General features: G+C 38.3%; 1 protein-coding gene across 4 annotated transcripts in view; it reads right to left on the reverse strand.

Annotated features, from left to right (window-relative positions):
- The window catches only part of LOC122798203 (sodium channel protein type 4 subunit alpha-like), a 2607519-nt gene that overhangs the window by 2382639 nt on the left and 203921 nt on the right, over positions 1 to 20959 (reverse strand). For all 4 annotated transcript variants that reach the window (XM_044066954.1, XM_044066957.1, XM_044066953.1 and 1 more), the window contains exon 3: positions 2033 to 2151. In XM_044066954.1, coding sequence (XP_043922889.1) covers positions 2033 to 2151 — 119 coding nt within the window. The remainder of the gene's footprint in view (positions 1 to 2032; positions 2152 to 20959) is intronic.

Below are 20959 nucleotides of genomic sequence, written 5' to 3' on the forward strand. Positions count from 1 at the left end.
GGAGCAACGTGCATACTAGCAGAAACACGCTCACAGTGGCTTACACACGTGCACACATGCTTACACGGTTCATAATCTACTTATTTGGGTTAAAACGCACGTACACCCACGCAAACACTGTTACACGTCTGCCAACAGCCTCCAACATACTCAGCCTGCCCTACACGCTCGCACACCCGCGCAAACAGTATTAAACATCTCCCAACACACTCCCACATGCTCAGTCTGCCTTACACGCGTGCACACTGCCCTACTCGTGCTTCATGGCATGCACATGTGCGCATGCATGCCCAGCAAGAAACTTTGGTGTAAGTAACAGTGTGCACCTTCCATTTCTTGACTTTCCATGACTTATCTAGTGGCACACCACTTTCCATGATCTGTGTCTGTCATCTGTCATGTTACACTGGCCTCCAATGAACTGCATTTCTTTCTACCATTCCCCCCTGTGATGTCACCTATCTCCTACTCTATTCCTCCCCCTTATGTATCTCTTACACTACTCAGACTGTGCTCATTTGCTATGTGACTGTGAGATTCAGTATCCTAACCCTCATTTACATGAGATTGCCTACTAATGCTTAGTTACATGTCTTAGACACAGCTTCCCCCCTTAGCAACCACTACACGGTGGCCATGTTGTTTTTGGTCTGCTGGTCCCTGCATTGTCATTCCATGTATTGCATGAAACCCACAGTTTTGGGTTTATAACCTTCTTTTTTATGTTTTTATACAGCGCAGCCCATTTGCGCTGGGCTGCTCTGGGTTTAAACATCAGCGATCGCCGAAAAAAAATATATATATTTTTAATATTTTGGCATCGGGTTATATTGCCAATGGCCACATATTTGGCCATTGGCATGCTGCCTGAGTCATATGCACCCTTTTTTGGAGCTGACATGGCTCCATTGTGGAATTTGCAGAAGCGTACTCAGTTGTCAACTGAGTACATTTCTGCAGCTAAAATGTCTCTTACACGGACTGGTTTCTGCTTCATGGATCGCTAATATACCTCATTTGCATACCTTTCGGCTGCAAGTGAGGTATTTAGCATGTCCACACCCAGTCCGTGTAAGAGACGTTTTAGCTGGTCTCTTACACGGAGTTTAGGGCTGTTCCTGGATCGCGAGGCTTGCATGGAGTGTTGCACATCTCTTACACTCCGTGTAAGCCTTCGTGAATCCTGCCCATTATCTGTGGATCACAAACTGCCATATTTGCCCTTTTGCCAGGCATAACATATACTTCCACACCCATGTCTGGTACAAGTCAAAGTGCAGTATAGTCATTACTGGGCAAAATTATTCAGAACAAATTATTTATGAATAACATGACGCTGCCATGACCAGTCTTTCTGCATGGTTATGATGCTGGTACTTTTGGCAATATTGTCTTATATTTCTTATATGCATTGTTTGTGTCCAAGCAAATGACAAAATACAGCAGTAATTAGCATGAGACTATATGGACCCCCACATCACTGATAACAAAGTATGTGGTTACCCATGATACTATAAAGGTCATTTTCTGCGTTCCCATAGTGATCGTAACAGTTTGCAAAGCACATAAGTCCAAACAATAAACCATAGCAGCATCTTTTTCTACTTTCAGCTGTACCACCAGTGCTGCATAAACGGAACTAAGCAGTTATTTTATGCATTCTGAACTTTGTACAGAACAATTCTTTGTCATAATGGTATACCTGCAAGGAAAGTGAACTGCAAATGGAAATACGCTGAAATGGCACATGACCTGTTAGCCATGGCATTCATTAAAAAAGTATCATATCACCTCAACAGTTGCACTTTTACGGCAGTAACTTAGAAATTAGTAATGGTCAAAATGATGGAAAGCAATAATTGCATGACTATTAATTACCTCTAAACTGCTGACATTTTTGTTATAATATCATTTCAGTGAAGTATTCTAACCCACAATGATTGTTTGCACAGGTTGTACAATATTCTTTCAAATCTACAATAATAAGAAATGTTTGCTTACTTACTGTGGAATCAACACATTAAAAGGATATGCATGTACTAAAATTCTAATAGCTGCCCTCCTGATTGGGTGGAAAGGACTAAATATGTACAATGCAGGTGTTGCAGAAAAACGGAAGATGGCCTTCCCTTTGTTCAGTACTATAAATGTCTGAAAATAAAACAAATATACAGTTAAGACTTTAACCTCCACATCTTAAAATTTTATTACATAAACTAAGCAACAAGAAAAATCAAATTAAGCAAACAAACAAAATTCAGCACACTTCTGCCCAGTGTGCATATATTTAAATACTCATATTTCCACTGCAGTCAAAAAATACACAAAGTGAAGCAAAACAATGAAAGCTAAGCACTTACTGTGAACTGTTACATAAAATTAGTGTGTGTGTGCGCATGTGTGTGTGTGTGTGTGTGTGTGTGTGTGTGTGTGTGTGTGTGTGCATGTGTGTGTGTGTGCATGTGCATGTGTGCGTGTGTGTGCATGCATGTGTGTGTGTGTGTGTGTGTGTGTGTGTGTGCATGCGTGCGTGCGTGTGTGCATGCACACACACATGCATGCACACACACACACACACACACACACACACACACACACACACACACACACACACACACACACACACACATGCACGCACACACATGCACACACACACACACACACACACACACACACACACACACACACACACACACACACATCAATGATATGGAAAGATATGACAGTATCCTATGGTCTTTGTATCCTTGACCCATACATCATTAGACTATGCTTTGTGTCTTTGGGTGACTTATGATACTTAACTAAAAACTCTGAATGCCTTAAGGGAAAGATAATATAAGACAACTTCAGGAGCATGTATACAGATACTTTTAGGATAGTTTCGTTCCAATGCAGCTGTCTATTCATCAGATGTATCATGCGGCCTCTCCTTAGTGAGATACTTTTCCATCCCTGACATCAGTCTAATGTATCCCTTTGGACCATGTCACCAAGTTGGGAGAACCTTAATTTAAGTAGTCAAGGGTGGCATGTGGACAGGTGATCATAGTGTCCTGGTTCAATGCCACCCTAACAGATAATGGGAGCTCTTTAAATGTGTCCTTCCCATTTTCCTGTTCAATACCCAATCTGCATTGAACATACACATGTCTCTGGACTATCACCACTGAACTTCACAATGACTAGTATTCCTTGGATGTACATCCCACTCCTCTCCATGGAATAAATGAGCTAGCAAAAATGTCTCTCTGTCCTTATGTCTCTCTCTCCTATCCTCCCTGGCTGACTCCATATGGATAGGGTTTATTAATGCACCATTGGATGACATTAGCCACTTAAATTTGCAGCTGGCATCTTACAGACAGGCAGAAAGCAATGCCAAAACAGATAGAATAGAAGATAAATAGATAGGTAGATGGATGGAAGTAAGATAGATAGATAGATAGATAGATAGATAGATAGATAGATAGATAGATAGATAGATATAAATGCAGAAAGACTGGCACACAAATAAACAAAGCTATTTAGATGTGATCTAGAGAAACAGTGAAAAGTGGAAAATATACAGTTACAGGAGAGGTGACAAGAAGGCAGTCAATAAATCTGATAAAAATTATTTACTCAAAACAAAAGAGTTAAGACAGTGATCCTTTATGTGTAGTGCTAAAGAAATATTTGTTTTAATTAAGAATCATTGCAATAGTCACAAAAAGTGATAGATACATCTTGCAATGGTCCAGTGACAATGACATGTTAATACGTGACTATTTTAATGTGCTTCTGTATCACTTGCTTCACTTGACTTTGTAAGAGCTTTATTAAATATCTTTGACAAACAAAAAGGAGTTTAGGAACAGAGGGTTAACTAGGAGCCAGAAGGAAAAGTTAACAATGTTGATCTAAATTTTACAATTCATACGAAGACGTAGGGACGCTTTATCACACCTATCATTCATTTTTCTTCAAGCAGCAAATAATTTGTTAACATGCTTTTAAAGGTTTTCTTAAAATCCTTTTTCATGCAGAATACTGATTACTGACTACAAAAATAGATCTTTTAATGTCACTGAAAAGAAATGTTCCTTGGAGTTACAGACAGTGGTATTGTAGAGTTCTGACAGCTGCTGCAAGAGGAATAAAGTCACAATGCACATCACACTAGTAGTTTCATTGCCACGTAGCTGCAGAAAGATATTCACAATGTCATTTCACATAAAATACACAAGTATTTGGGAACTAAAATACTAACAATGTGGAAGCCAAAAGGAAGCTAAAGAACCTGAGAAAAAAGGAAATTAATCTGCCTGTGCTTAGTGACTTGTTTGTTTCAGATTCTAACTTTCATGATTGGTACAACATCCTTTCTGTGATCACACAATAACTTACACCTGGCATGACATGGAATGCGAGAAACACGAGTGATTGGGGCAAGCTGTGGCATCCTATGTGCCCTTAATGTAGATAGGTGCAGAAATACAGAGTTAGGAAATGCATATTAGGTAGACACTGCTGTTGTTTATGTTACCCCTTTGCAAATGCTTCTGTCTTCTGTTGTGCAGGAAAAGGAGGAACTGTTTCTATGTCAGAGAAAGAAAACTGTATACACATGCCTTTTAAGTTTTGCCAATTAATGTTATCACTCAGAACCCATCTACATTATATTAAGAGTAAAATTACCCGTTACTGAATGGATATTTAAAGCACAAATTAATAATATTTTATGATACTATACAGTGCACAAACACTATACTATTCTGCACTTCATTCGGCTATTTCTTCCATTTCCAGTCTCAAACTGTATCATGTATCAGACAATCTGACTGCTTGTCACAAATCATGATACATATTTTGAAGAAAGAATAAGAGGTGTGGACTTAAAATGATTGCTTTTCTTCAGGCACAATCAAGCTTTTCTCGGTTCCCCCTTTAAAGGATGTTGTACTTACTGCATATTTTCTGTCAGTTCAGGCAAAAGAATGACCATTACAAGCAAAGCAGTTAAAGCAAGATCCAGTATGATACTCACAAGACAATTTAACATTGTTTCATATTTTAACTTGGCCAAAACATGTTTTGTTTTTTGGATGTTTTGGATTCTTGACCAAAAGAAAAGCATTTAACAGATTAAGCTGTAAGTGATGTTCTTTTTCAATGAGGAATGCTGTTTGATTTGGTAAACGTCTTCTATAATTATCTCACCTTCTTTCCTAAAGAACCCTGATTGGCATGCTAAAAGAATTCATTAGTTACGAAAGTTCAAATGGATATAATAAAAATTAATTTCTGTTTAATCATGTGCTTAGAAAAATCAATCAATAGTACTTACAGATGATTTCAGAATTGTGATTAACAATTGTTCTGTAATGAACTGTATGTACAGCAATGGAACAGATCAAAAGGAGACTGACAGAAATAAGTGAAAGCTGATGAAACATTGTCATTACAATACCTGTAATATCTTTTTTAATTATGCCTTAATTTTGATGGGCACAGATCTGTCGACAATGCATATAAACAATGTGAAAATAATATTTTTTTTTACTTGGAAAATAAGGGCAAAGAAGAGCTGTTGTACTATGTTTGTCTTAAAAGTTCCTAAGCATAGCCAATTTTTAATGTATGTTTTATCATTATATAATAAACCAGTATCAGGTCACACAGCAGACCATGGTCTTATTCAGTAATAACTTTGACAAGCCAACTCGTAGGGATAACTGAGGAATGCTGAGACACCTGCTGTTGAAAAATTAATGGTCTGTAAGTGTTAAGAACTGAGCAAGGAATGCAACATGAAAATGAAAACTCAGCTGTATTCTTTAGCATCCTTTTGCCAGAGCACCAGGTGGTGCATAAGAAGAAACAGAAAAAATGTTATTTAGAACAAATCAACTAGAAAATTACAGTGATGTTCCAGTTTAAGGGACAGGCTCCTAAAAATCTAAATAAATAAATAAAAATAAAAAATAAGCCAAAAATCTTACTGTCTTATTATTTCACATCTGCAAGACAGTAATATCTACTAATGCGACCTGTTGTGCAAGACAGAGATCATAATTACAGTAGAACCTTTAGAGTAGTGAGTCCCTCTCCAGTGTCCTGGTTCATTTTGTGCATTTTAGAGGTCATACAAGTCATTTTCAAACACCCAAGCAAGGAAATCTGTGACCAGACACCAAGCAAGTGTACAGAGACACGTTGGAAAGCAATGTTTCTACTAATGTAATAGTTATTTGTCTACTAGTTAACTGTTAGGGCTAACTTTCATGGAGAGAATGTACGTCTCCCCAAGGCAAGCAGTCACAGAAGACCGATATTGTAAAAGAAGTCTCAGCAAGCCAGGAAGATGGGATAGACTGGATAACAACATGTCTGACTGTAACAATTGGCCCTTATTTATCTGCTCAACAGCCTTATACATCTCAATGTTTTGCAGCAGTCAGCTGCCAACACTGCTTCAACATGTAAGACTGCAAACCCCATTATCTTCTATAAACAGGCCATAAATTCTTTTTAATAACATTCAACTGAAAACAAACAGCAAAACTGCTCTGTCACCAAATTATCTTACAGCAGTTCAATAAAGCCAATAAAATTAACAGAATATTTTTAAACATGTGCATCATACCACAGTAACCAGGTGAAAATGCCTATCCAGAGATAATTCTGCAATGGCAGAGTAAAAAAAGACCATCAATCAGCCTCACACAATGTAAAATGCCAATATAAATGTGAATAACTAAATGAGAAAACTGATATTAATCCTGTACAGCCAGAACAGGTAGTATAAACAGAGGTATACATGACAGGTTGACATTGACATGAATGCAGCACTGCATTTTTCTGCATACAAAGGATCACATAACCTATGTGACACTCCATTTACTGAGACATCAAGGTAAACTGCTCAGCACCACGCAATAAAAATGACTCTGCAAAATTCCAGACACTTCATACGGTACCATCGCCTAGACTGGCACTTTTAGGTATAAAGGATTTCAATGAGTCACTCATTGAAAGTGTACTCAGGGCCGGCCTTAGCCGAAATGGTGCCCTAGGCGAAGTAGTGCTCCGGCGCCCTTTAAGCCCCACCCACACCACACATGAAACACCCCTATTTGAGCCACACCCACTGGGTCATTCCCCAAGAAAGCCACTCCAGTCATTTCCTTAAATTATTTAAATGCTTAGGAAGAAAAAGATACCTTGTAATGTAGTTAAACTGCAGCTACCTTTGCATATGTACTTTCTACTTGAAATACCAGACCCAGATCATGGTCAAATAGGGTACTAGGAAGGGTAATAGACCACCATCCCAGAGCAACTCCCAGCAGCAGCCTCCTCCTCAGCCATTCCAGTGTTCCATTATTTGGTTATCTCACCAGTTACCATGCATACTGTTCTATTTGCCTCTACAATGATTACAGATATTGAAATAAAATAGCACAAACACAGATAGCCATTTGCTAAACAAACAATACAGTCTCACATGAAAACAGACTTAGCACGAGCAGTAAACTTCTCTGTCCTTGAAACTTACATTCATTGAAATGGCAAAACTCACATTCATTGAAACAGCATGAAAACCCACATTCATAGAAATGCATCTGGTTGGTGGACAATTAAGTTTACCTTTGAGCTGTTTTCAAAACAGACTCCTTGCACACATTTTTTAGGGCCAGGCATTCATGTATTTATTCTTTAATTCACCTTCTTGATTGTATTGAATTATATTCCTTGTATAATACAGCACCACTTGTTAGAATATGTTTTAAATTTGTAGTTTTAAACATTCTTTTAATAAGCAATAAAACAAAATGTATGAACCAATAACTATCCATTCCAGAAAATTTCAACAATAAAAGGCCACTCAAGAGTTAAGCACATCTTGGGCGGCGCAGTGGTGCAGTGGTTAACATTGTCACCTCACAACAAGAGGTTCTCCGGTTCAATTCTCAGCTGGGGTGCCTTCTGTGTGGAGTTTGCATGTTCTCCCTGTGTTCGCGTGGGTGTACTCTGGTTTTCTCCCACATCCCAAAGACATGCATCTGGAGCATTTCTCCCTGGGCCTCCACTGAAAACAGGCTCTGTGGAACCTAGTTGGACTTTCCCGGTCAACAAATGATAAATAAATAAAGACTTCTACCATTATAATCCACCAATATTATTCCACACGCACAATCTCTGCAGAAGTAAAATCATCTGAATTCCACATTAAAGAAATCTGTAACTAATGAAGAGGTTGCTACTGGCAAACAACTTTATATATCAATATTATCTACAAATTCAGTGCCTGCTGCCCTTGAAATATTAATTGCCTATATTACATTACAAATTGGTAAACTGGTAATATTGCAATAGGAAATGACTAACGAGTTCACAGTCACTAGGCATCTCATACAAAAGGACATATTCAGGAGTGTAGAACCCCTATCCCCCCTTATAATGCACCAAATAATCAACAATCATATAGGCACTGCATATCAGTACTCCAGCTACATGGTGTGGGAGTGGAATCCACAGCCTTCTGCACCAAGGGCAATTAGGCTACTAACATGCTTTCAGATTGTACAACACAGTGTGCCATTTGATAAACAAAAAACAGCTAGTTGCACACTAAAAACATTTACACTTGTTGCAGTGTGTTAAATTTGTAGTTTTGAACATTTTTCCAGTAAGTAATGAAACAAAATGTATGACCCAATAATGACAAACCTGCCCATTTCAGAACATTTTAACCATAAATGGCCCCTCAAGCTTCCTTAAACAGTATCAGTCAGTAAGCACAATCTCTGCAGAAGTAAAATTCTTCTCAATAATTCTACATTAAAGAGATTTGTAACTAATGAAGAGGTTGTTACTGTCAAAGAACTTTACATTCCACTGTTCCATCTACAAATTCAGTGCTTGCTGCCCTTGAAGAATTAATTGCCTACGTTGCATTAAAGAAAAAAATGGTACACTGATAATATTGCAACAGAAAATAACAAAAACAGACAGTTTCATAGTTACTAGGCATCTTAAACAAAGGACGGCACACTAAGGAATGCAGAACCCCTATCCCCTTTTAAAATGCAACTAATAATTGACAATTAGGACATTACATACCATGCCTCCATACCCCTCAACCTCTTAGCACAAGAAATCTAAACAAAGCCTAAAATAATGGGGGGGGGGGGGCAAAGGCCTCCAAACAGGGACAGATTATAAATATTGCTCTTATAGACTTAGAAAGTTGCTAGAATAACAGCATTTGTCTTAGCATGCATTTTCTGAAGGAAATAAAGGCTAAAAATCAAATGTATGACATTTAGTTATTTAAATCCTCACTGATTTGCCAGAAAAAACACAAATTTTATGAAGAATAGGTCAAAAATATGAGGCAAAAGTCTAGACAGTTGAGAGGTATGTTTACCTCTCAAACTCTTAGTGCAAGAAATCTGAACAAAGTCTAACATCATGTAGATGCAATGGTAGAAAAAGTAGGGATAGAGTTTAAATATTGCACTTTTGTAACTTAAAAAGTTGATTTTTTTTATCCTACTCTTTTTGATAGGTTCTGTAATATCTTTTATATCCACATGAGCTACCATTACCTCAGGCAGAGAGTGCATCACCCACCAAAACCTGCCATGCAGTGTCAGCAGTCTAGCCACCTGCACTGGGAATAGAGCTCCCAGCCTTCTGGTCTTCGAGAATAAGTGTATATCATGTAGAGCCACTGCTACTGCAAACTGTATTAGGTCACTGAAGAAGTCAATAGCCAATGCACCTTCTTAGATGGGTGGCTGACTACTGACAGTTCAACATGTACATTCTGTAGCCAAAAGCCAGATTTTATCTGCGTATTTGTATTCTGTCAAGTGGACCACTGAGCATACACTTCATAGTATCTTAATATGTTCCACTTTTGTCAGCTACATAAAAGGATTTATCACATTGCTGCATCTTATCTGAGGCTGCATATAGCTAGTTATGTGTTGTGAGAGCCATTACTGGCATTGCTAGCTTTGTCTTCTTACAATAATCTCAGCATTATTACTTCTTAGGTCATGCTATCTTCCAGAGCAGTTGAACGTTTTTTTTTTCCTTTCTTTTGTGTGTGTGTGTGTGTGTGGGGGGGCTACATTCTATAAGTTAATATGCAGTTTCAGGAGTCCTGGCTGCAGATATTTTCTTCACTCAGTACATGCGTGACGTATCTTTATTTGTGGAGTATGAGCATATGTATTTCTCTGTAAGACAATGCTGCTCCTTTAATGAATTTGTACACTATGGTTTACATTGTGTATTTCTGGTTAAAACCACCCAGGGTTGCCACCTTTTCAAATGCCCAAAGTGGGAAATTTTTGGTACAAACATCAGCTTTTGCAAGCCAAAACATACCCACAACCAGTACAAAGGACAGAAATTCACTTTTTTGCCTAAATAAAAACTTATTATTGTAGCATTTTAGTTGCTTATTCTGGTTATTTTAACATGTTTTTTGCAACTATTACACAAAATATAGGAAATAATTTTGCCCTAAAATCTCAGGACATTTGCCATTTTTACAATTTTTTTGCAGGACACAACTGCCCAAAGAGGGACTGTCCCTCGCATCGCAACGTGGGACAGGTAGTAACCCTAAACCCACCCCTTTAAATCAATCCTTTGAACTGCATACTGCACATCGGGTGGTTAATATACTTCAATATCGCCAATTAAATTCCATACACACAAACACCACACACACACACACTCACACACACACACACACACACACACACACACACACACACACACACACACACACACACACACACACACACATCCATTCTCTTGCATCCAGAAACCTAGTTTAAACTACACAAACACGCACACACAAATACACTTACCTTCTTTTTAAATGAAACAGCCACACGCATACACACGGAATTAATCCCTCTCAAAGTGCTTGTTTAATTTCCATGCGCCACCATAAAACGTCTTTACATCAGTGTTGGTGATTGGCGAACATGCGTATGACACACATATATTTCTTCTTAAAGGTAGTGGAAGCCTCCTCATCACACTGCAGGTATAAAAGTGGGAGGGCACTCGCTCCTCCCCCTCAACCTACGATTCTGACACCCTATGGTTTATTTATTCATTTTAATTAATGTACTTTTCTTATTATGCATTTGCATAATAAGAAAAGTAAATTAAAATAAATAAATAAATGAACACAAACTGCTCCCTTTACTATACGGCGCCCTAGGCGGTTGCCTAGTTCGCCTATGCCTAAGGCCAGCCGTGAGTGTACATTAAAGTATGTGCCATGAAATGAAACAACAGTGCATTAAACTTACTCATTATTCAAAGTTTCATAGGTGAATACTAGGCTAACTGCCCTGATGAACCATATTAGGCCTAGCCAATATCCCAAGGTCATAATCAAACATTGTACTTTCTACCAGTGAACTGGCGACCTTAACCATTATGACAAACCCATCCTTATAGCTCCTAAAATGCACAGAAACATAAAAAATATTAATAAAAGATGTCAAGCTGCAAATTCTGAAAATATGGCAGAATGAAGACTTGTCTCAGCCAAGAAACCTCTAGAATCAAATTAACACATTAACTAGCAGAAAGTCTATCACTGGAAATAAACAAGTTTATAAATAACTGCAAATTATTCACAGAATCACTCAAATAAATCTTTCAGAGTAACTTATCTAAGGCTATTAACCTCACTTACTTCATCTCAAGAGTAATTACAGAACTATTAGACTTTGCCCTAGAGTTTCACACACATTATACCCATACGGAATATACTACCTCCTAATCAACCCTCTTTTGCCATTTCTTATATGGATGGTATCTGCTCAGAATTCCTAAAACAGCATTGCACCTTTATAGTTGTATGTTTCCTGTATTACAAAAGTATTTACTGTAACTGCCACATGTTCCTGAATTCTGAATTCCTAAAATAATATTTACCTAGCAAAAATTTGATTTAGAATCTAACATTAACAGTTACAGACACATTACTATATCAGTTACATGGTTCTTCTTCTTTCAGCTTTTCCTGGTTAGGGGTCTCTCCAGGCTGAGAAGGAGAAGATAATGGTTAGTTGCCCATCTGAAGGCAGATTCCACAATGTCCCAAATGCAGACTCAAGTTATTGCATGACAGATGCCAATATGATTCTATCATAGTCCATGTGGGTGTAAATGATCTGAGAATTACTTCATTGGACTATATGAAAACACGCATAATAGATCTCTCAGTATATGCGTCACAAATAGGTATGAGCCTTGCACTGAGCAGCATTCTACCTTCACCAAGAATGATGCCACTATGTGAATGTAAAACGATTGACTTTTATCGACTGACTTCGCTTCTGATGTCACTAACGGGAGGACATGGTCAAAAGACCACGCTTCTTTGCCAAGGATGGGCTGCATCCCCCCTCACCCAAGGCTTTTGGATATTGACTAAAACTTTATCCACCCCCCCCAGAGCCTTTTTAGGCAATGTCAGAAGGACAAAGCTACCAAAAGTCTAAAGCAACCTTAAGGTTTTACTGCACAAATTCTGAACAAAAAAACTTTATACCCTTCAAGCCCTCCTCACTTTGGAGAATTTAGACATCAGTGCCATGACTGAGACTTAGTTTAAAGCCATATAAAGTAGTCCAGAAGTGCAATGCTACAGTGCTTTCCATACATTTAGACCAACAACAGCACAGATGGGCCAAATGTGAAGGTGTCTCAATCTACATTAGCAACAAACATATCACTAGGTAAACAGAATGATACCATGGAGCTCATCCATGTTCAAGTCACCATCGATAGGGTCCCTCACCATATCATGGCTAGCTACAGGTCACCATCTCTGATCCTAGAGTCTCACAATCCTTATCAAAGCCTAATAGAGGTGCTCACCATTCAGCTGAACACTCAGTTCATGGGAGACTTTAACTACCTCTCTAAAGGCTGGGAAATGTACACTGCATCAAACTCACAGACACAAAGCTTCCTGGACTCCAACCAAAGGATCACACATAGTGGATCTGGTACTCACCAACATGGGAGAGCATTGCACCCCCCTCCCCTTGTCATGTCCTCACTAGTGAAGTCGTAACACAAAGCTGTCTTACTTGAAGTAAAAATCAAACCAGAGCATCCAGCTAAACAAGTAACCTTTGGGAACTATTCAAAGGCAAACTACACCCTGTTAAGTGACAGTTTGTCAAAATTCAAGGATCCCCAAACCCGAGACCATGGCTATCATTGCAGAATTATTCCCAGAGTCCTTATACAAACATATGAATGGCTGCAATAGAGGCTGCAATACCTACCAGAAATAAACCAAAAACAAACAGTAAAAACAAATCGCACTAGTGAAATCCTCACTTAAACAGGGTATAAGACAAAAGAAGAAACTCATAGCCAAAATCAGAAAGAGCAACTCCCTTAAATACAAGTGCTTTCTTACACACCTAAACAAGAAACTAAGGGGTCTAAGACCAACAAAGCCAACTACAAGGTCAGGATACCCTCACAGGGTAAAGACAATCAGAAAGCTTTCTTCATCTATGTCTGAAGCATGCTGAACTGGTGGTGAATGATACCACCTTCACCGATCAGGGTGAAACAGCAAATCTACTGGCTGATAAGGTCAGCTCCAACTTCAACCCCCCCCCCCAAGCTCCACCAGGTGAAATTCCCTCCAGTATACTTCCCCCAAATATCAACAGGGACCAGTTGCTGGCACCCCTCTTTAAAGACAAGAATACAGCCTCCCTAGATACAGATAACATCTCCAGTTGCCTCATGAACAGTCTGAAACATGATCTGTCAGGACAACCTGCAGAAAATGGTCGCATTCCAATTTGGCTTTATTAATGGAAGATCATGCCTCCTTAATCTGGTAGACTTTTTTGACAGGGTCACATAGCAATGCATGAAGATAAAACAGTGCGTATTGCTTATCCTGACCTGGCTAAGGCATTTGATACAATACCCCACTCAGGCATTGTTGACAAGCTTTATGAGATAGGTGTATATTCTTACATAACTCACTAGATTGTCAGCAGGCTCACAAACAGGACCAAAGAAGTCAGGATCAGTGCGACCACCTCCATTAAGAGACTGGTCACCAGCGGAACACCCCAGCTCTCAGTGCTGGACCCACACTCTACTTCTCTGAAGTCAGGGATAACATTCAAGGCCACTGGCTCACCAAGTTTACAGATGACTACAAATTGGGAGGCATTACAGCTTCCCCCCAAGACACCAACATCCTACAAGCGGATTTAACACAGACAAATGAGAGGTAACAAAGCCATGGCCTAGAACTTAGTGCCAATAAAATGCATTAGAATGCCTTTTAGAAAACTGTCGATCCAAGTTAATTACTCCATTGATAAAACACCCCTAATATTCAACCCAGTAATAAGGGATCTAGGAACATATGAAGACACTTTCTGGCCTTTGACCAACACATAGCTAAGATAATAAGAAAATCATTCTATGTCACCCATTTTATAGGTAAGGGTATGGCATTCAGGTCCAAGGAAATTATAATATCACTCTACTTGGCCCTTATCAGACCTGTCATTGAATACAATGCCCCCTTTGTCATGTACACAACTAGACACCTGCAAAAGTTGGATCATCCAAGATGGTTTCTCACCAGGAGAATTCAGGACATGAATACCCTGTTCTACACTGATTGCCTAAAGGCTTTGTCTCTGTATTTGGTCTCCTACAGACTGCTGAGATGGGATCTTTGCCTGGCTTACATGGCTTCCTCAGATCCAGCACTGGTGGATCTATTGCACATGCACAAAAAAACAACAGCAGAAAGTGACATAAACAGAACATGCTGGAGAGACAGATATGTGTCCCAAAGGATCCCTGCACTATGGAATAGGCTCTCCAGCAATGTAAAACAGAGATCATCCCTGACTATTCAACCAAAACCTTGACAATTGGATGGGAAATCATAAATTTACTCACAGTCTGGCCCCCATGCCCCTTATGGGCAGAAGTCCTCAAAAAATGATTATCCAAATTAACACCCCCTGCAAATCCTTAGTTACCTCCCTAGCACACATCCCCATATAGACACCCATGATACTCAGGGCCCAAATGGTTAGGGGTGCCCAGCTAGGCTTGTAAGGGCTCTAGTGGTTGTTAACCTAGTAACAACCAATGAACCTATGAAACTATAATCAAGAACTCCCTACACCAAATCTCCCAAAAAACAAACAAAAAAAAACACTAGAAAGCAAAATATTCTTGAGCTGTTTCTAACAAATGGAACATCTATATGTGCTATCCTTCTGGTGCACCCTTTTCCAGTTAAGTCTGACCATGTACTGATAACTTTCTATGCCAAAATCTCCAAACTGTCAGATACAAATATCAAATTACTCACAGATTTCAAATGAACTAACCTCTTAAAAGTCTGTAAGGAAGTCAGTGAAAATTCACTTATAACTGTATCTCCTAAAATTTTGACACAGCAAGTAGTTATGGAAACAATTTCTATCATAATCTGGATAAAAGTATTAACCTGGCACTCATTACCAGATCTAAACAAAATGGTATGTTTAACAGCAAACCAGCCTGGTGGTCCACATGTATACATAAACCATAGAATAAAGGGGAAAAAAAAGCTTCTTAAAATACACAGCAAAACTAAATGCCCCACAAATCAAGGTCAACAAAAGTTATCAAACATACTGAAAAACTTCATCACAAAAATAACAGCATCCCATGAACTTAAACTAGCATCGGAAGCTAAGGGTAACCACAAATCCTTATTTAGTTATGTCAAGAAGTTCAGAAATTACAATCAATATTGTTCTGAATTCATTCAAAAAGGCACTACTTACTCAGATCTCGTGGATATGGTAAAGTAATACTAGTAACTAAATTCAGTGTCAGTTTCACCACCAAGAAAATTAAACAAAACCCACATACAGGGCCAGCCTTTAGTCAGCTGGTGCCCTAGGCAAAAGGGCTCTAAAGCGCCCTCACACCACCCAGTGCCTCCATCCTGCTCTACCTACACCATCCAGATTAATAGAAAATTGTCCCTGTCAGAGTGGAGCCCTATGCCTAAGGCCTGCTATGCCCACATATCACAGAGGATGTCAAACCCTATCATTACTAACGAATACTCACTGAAGGTACTCTCCAAAACAAAAAGTGCATCCTCCATGGGACTTGATAATATGTCTGGCTGCCTGCTGAAAACTGCTAAATGACGGCACAGGCAGAGGGCCTCTACACACCCTGGAAGGGCATAATTGCAGAGCAGTATCCATCTTTGAGAATGGGCTCACTAAACAGCTACAGTATTGCTTAGCGACAGTAAAATAATGGTGGCCGTTAGTGTTTTTTCTGTCCCAGCTCCATGGTGCCGTGAAGTGGCGGATTCGTTTTTCGGTGTGTATTACTAGTATATTAATACCCTGCTGAAGAACAGTTTTTCTCCAGTCAGCCATTCTCTAACTTTCTATATACAACAGATTAAACTTATTAAATGATATCAGAAAAAAAACATTCTAGACTCATAATAGAATTGTTTTTTCCACAGGTCTGCATCCTTTTACCTTTGCAGTGAACTGTTCTGACAACTTCTGCTTGAGAGCAAAATGATATTAAATCTGACCACAAACAAATGTTTATCAGTGCCCATTCTAATATAATCATAAGCATTCAGCCCTTGTGGAAATTATTTATAAACCAGACTGCCTTACCATCAGTCTATCTATTACTAACTAAATATTGCTTGTTAATCAAAACGACTCACCTTTCCTAACTTTTCTTAACAAAACTAAGTATGTCTTGATTACAACTTTACTAAAAATCTTATAGTCCAACAGTAATTAGCCAGTTCCATGTCAACTTCTTAATCTGAATACCAGCAGCTGTAGAAATGCATCACTTGTAGAAACTAACTTAGGTGGCATCAATAGCAAATAAACCATTACTAGAGGCTTGGGTCTATCAGTACACTAATGAAGTTCTAAATGTTATGGTAGTGTGGATGAAAGATTAACAATGCTAATCAATGAAACCTTGAAAATACCTAAATGATATTTTTGACAATAGGTCAATAATTACCAAGCAGATACTGAAATAATATTAATTTAAAAGACAAAAGCTTATCCTAAGCATTAATTTCTAAAAGCAATGCTCCGAACAAATTCATACAAATCACCTAATTGTACAACACCTTTTTCTACTCCTGTGCATAAATGAAAAATTATACATCTGTGTGATCTAAATTTAGATTGGCATGGCCAATAAAATGTTTATCTGATAAGGACATGACTCCTCTAAACCTCATTCAGTTCATATCTAAAGCAACCAGACACAACAACAGTTCTTATAGAGGCTGCCTCTTAAATATAGTTATTTTAGGCAATATTGCAGACAAAGCTGAAGCAGTACATGTCTTATCTAATGCTTTGAGTGGCCACTGTCCTCTGTCTTCAGCATGGTCTTTTAAAATAAATCAACCTCTTTCTTCTCATATTACACCAAGATCTACTCCTGAGTTCCTAGTCTCCATCCCACAAAAAAAACTAAAACATATGAATTGCTTGGTTTACTATCAAAAAACGAAATAAAAAAATGTGCAGAACATTGAACTGAACGAATTCCTGCATACTAATTAGGCATCAATTCCAGATCTGTTGAACAAATTCAGCAGATTCAACATTTATGCTGAATATCGAACGTGACGTCAGTGTAGATGCAAATGTAAGTTAAACTGCTACACTGGCATTTATGTTTTAGCAGGGGGCAAACCCCCCTGCGCCCCCCACACCATCTCAAACTATATATTCCAACTCTGAGATCACACTACATTGAGGAAAGGGATACATTTCTCAATCCACACTGTCCTGTGATCTCTAAGCAAAACATCAAGTACATATCAACGAATGCAACTGGTCATTTCTGTGTTCACTGAACTCACCTTTAACATTTTAATAGTAAACCAAATTGCTCTCCTCTCTTTAGCATCATTGAGCCTATCTCAATCCACTCTTATTTGTATAATATTCTCTCTACAATCCAAAATAATTGTTTCCCAATAAAAGTCAAAGAACCCCATACAGCACAGTATCATAGTCAATGTGTAAGATTAAAATAAATTCTGAAAATAAAAGACAATTCATGGAAGCACTAGAAAAGAGACCCTTCCAAATCCATTAAATATTCCATTTGTCACCAATAACATGTAGTGCAAGGATAAATGCCTACTCTAAGTTAACCTCTATACTACTGCTGTGCCTTTTCTAAGTAAACCTTTATACTACTGCCGTGCCTACTCTAAGCTAACCTCTATACTACTGCTCTGCCTACTATATATACACCTCATTACATAAATTATTATCCAATTCTCACTTCTTCTTTAAAAGTATCAGTTATAAAACCATGAGGATTACACTGAAAAAATGGGAATCAGCTATGTCTAAAACGTCCATACAAGCCATCCAAAATTGTTAAAAAAATGTACATTTCTTTTTTGAGCAGACCTATAACCCACATTTATAAGCTAAATCTATCCATGGGTATTTTATCTTGCAACTTCCAATACACCTTATTCTGACCAATCCCAACAGCTACATCACATTTTTCTGTTAACAGTTATCATATGTCATTTTACTAAAATTCTCAAAACAATTATTTACAAGCAAATAATGAAGCATTTGAACAGGTATGATACTGTCATGCACAAAGAACAATCTGTCTCTTGCAAGGTCAGTACTGTCCCTGCTCTGCTCCTCAGCTGATCACTCACAGATTAGAAGAAAGGCTTAATATCACATACCATCATCATCATTCCAAAATGCAAATCCAAAACATACGGACCCTCTGTCCTGCTCACCAAACTTTCTTACTGTTGTTTCTCAGATCCAGTTCTAAAATAGTTTTCAAGCTATTTACATCACAGAACTTCCATAAGTAATTAATTTACTATTAATTCTGGTACTCATTCCTTCTCTTTGGTACTGTCAGTGTTTTCTAATCTCAGCTATCTGTTATATTCTTTATTCATTAACAGCCTTCTATGAGACTTTACAAATAGCAACAGCCTGGTAGATGTAGAAGACATTGTCCTAATGAGAATGCATAGCTCTACCAATAGCTTGGATAACTCTATACTAAGGATGTCAGTGTAATTTAAATTGGCTTGCTAACAATGACCTAGACATCAATACTCACCAAAGACCACAATTATAACACTTGGTGGTAATGAAAGACTTACCTCTGCACATAAACTCCTAACCAAAGACTCACTTGGCAACCCACTTCCTGCCAATGAGTTAAAAAATTTCCTAAGAAAGTGGTTAGATTCACACATATAATTAACATAGCATGTACTAATAGCTATTGATAAAGTCCCAAGTTAACTTGCTGACTTAGCCTTCACTAAATAATTGTATCAGTTATCTACAACTCATAAGTCTCTGAGATCTATAGGTGCAAGTGATTTAAATACAGTTTCTAGACACCTCCTGGACTAAGTCCTTAGTGAACTTGATGCAGACTTAGGAATTTTAAAGATCTATAAGAACACATCCTTTAGATAAACAGAGATGGACTGCACAAAGCCATTGCATATGACACATTATTATAAACATACAACGCATTGCTTTATACTTATGCTGAATTTACATACCCTTTGCTTTACATTGCATTCTACCCTATGTTGTGAATACCGTTTGTACATGAAGTGTAAATACAGTTTATACAAAATGTTTTGTACACTGTTTCTTGTATATTGTCATTTGAGAATTTTAATCTGGGTGCTGTGTACTGTCCAGATGTTATCTTCATGCTTCTGAGATTCTCTTTTGTTGAGATATGGAGTTTGACAGTAGGGACCATTGGTCTTTTAACATCTGCTGAAGTGTCCCCATATAGTAACCTTCTACCAGTATCGTAAGAATAGCCACTGTCATAAGAACAGTGCCTTAAGGAACAGATTAGGAGAAACTGAGCAGGACACCAGGAGTCCTTAATTGTAACTGAGGGAACATGGGCTTTGTATGTTAATGTATCCTGAGTATGGCTAATAAGGTTGAACAGCTGGGATGGATTTAATCTGGATTTTCCTTCTTTAGTACTATGATCTCTTTGTACAGAAAGTGAAAGAACATAGACTTGATGTGGATTCTGTTTGTTCACTTATGATTAAAAGATAATTTGACTCCTTATACCTTCAAGACCATATGCCATGACTTGCACTATACAAAAGATATTATCCCTAAGACAGATGTATCAGAATTCTGCTGTGATAAGTATAGTAGCTGTACTCTGAGGTGTCTCTTTTAACAGTTCTGAGTACACAGGCACATGCTAGGAAGCTAGGTAGTTGCTGTAACCTTATCAGCATTGCTTATGAGACAACACTTTTCTGCAAAAAATGCCTGTATGACCCATTCTCATTGATGTGTGGTGGGACAGACAGTTGGTCAATGATAACAAATAGTGAAAGGCCATCACTCATTGCTAGTGAGTACCATTGTGGGCATAGGACATAATGTAAAGCTTTTGATTGTCAGACAGTCCATATACTCTCTGGCTTCCCAAAATGCTGACATATACAAAGCTGCAGTTGGTGGTGGAGCAAAACCATGGCTTTGATGAAAACACAGCTCCTTGTTCACCATTCTTGAAAGTACTGTATAGATTCTGCACCTGGTATCACTCTACAGACATGACCAGAGGTGTTTCATAAATTTTCATAGGTTCATGGGTCAGTACTATGCAGTCTGCCTTGTGCGCCATTTTAAGCCTTGTCAAATTTACCATCCCATTGGTAAGAAACAAACCCTGTACATTGTACCTATGAGGTAAAACACCTTAACTGTTATACCAGCCCCCATAACGTTTCAGCCTCCTTGGCCATGCCTGCAGAGTTAATATGATTAGTAGATTATGGTAACAAACAGAACTA

The sequence above is a fragment of the Protopterus annectens genome, chromosome 3.part1 (assembly GCF_019279795.1).
Source record: "Protopterus annectens isolate FY-2018-M chromosome 3.part1, PAN1.0, whole genome shotgun sequence".
Lineage (NCBI taxonomy): Eukaryota > Metazoa > Chordata > Ceratodontiformes > Protopteridae > Protopterus > Protopterus annectens.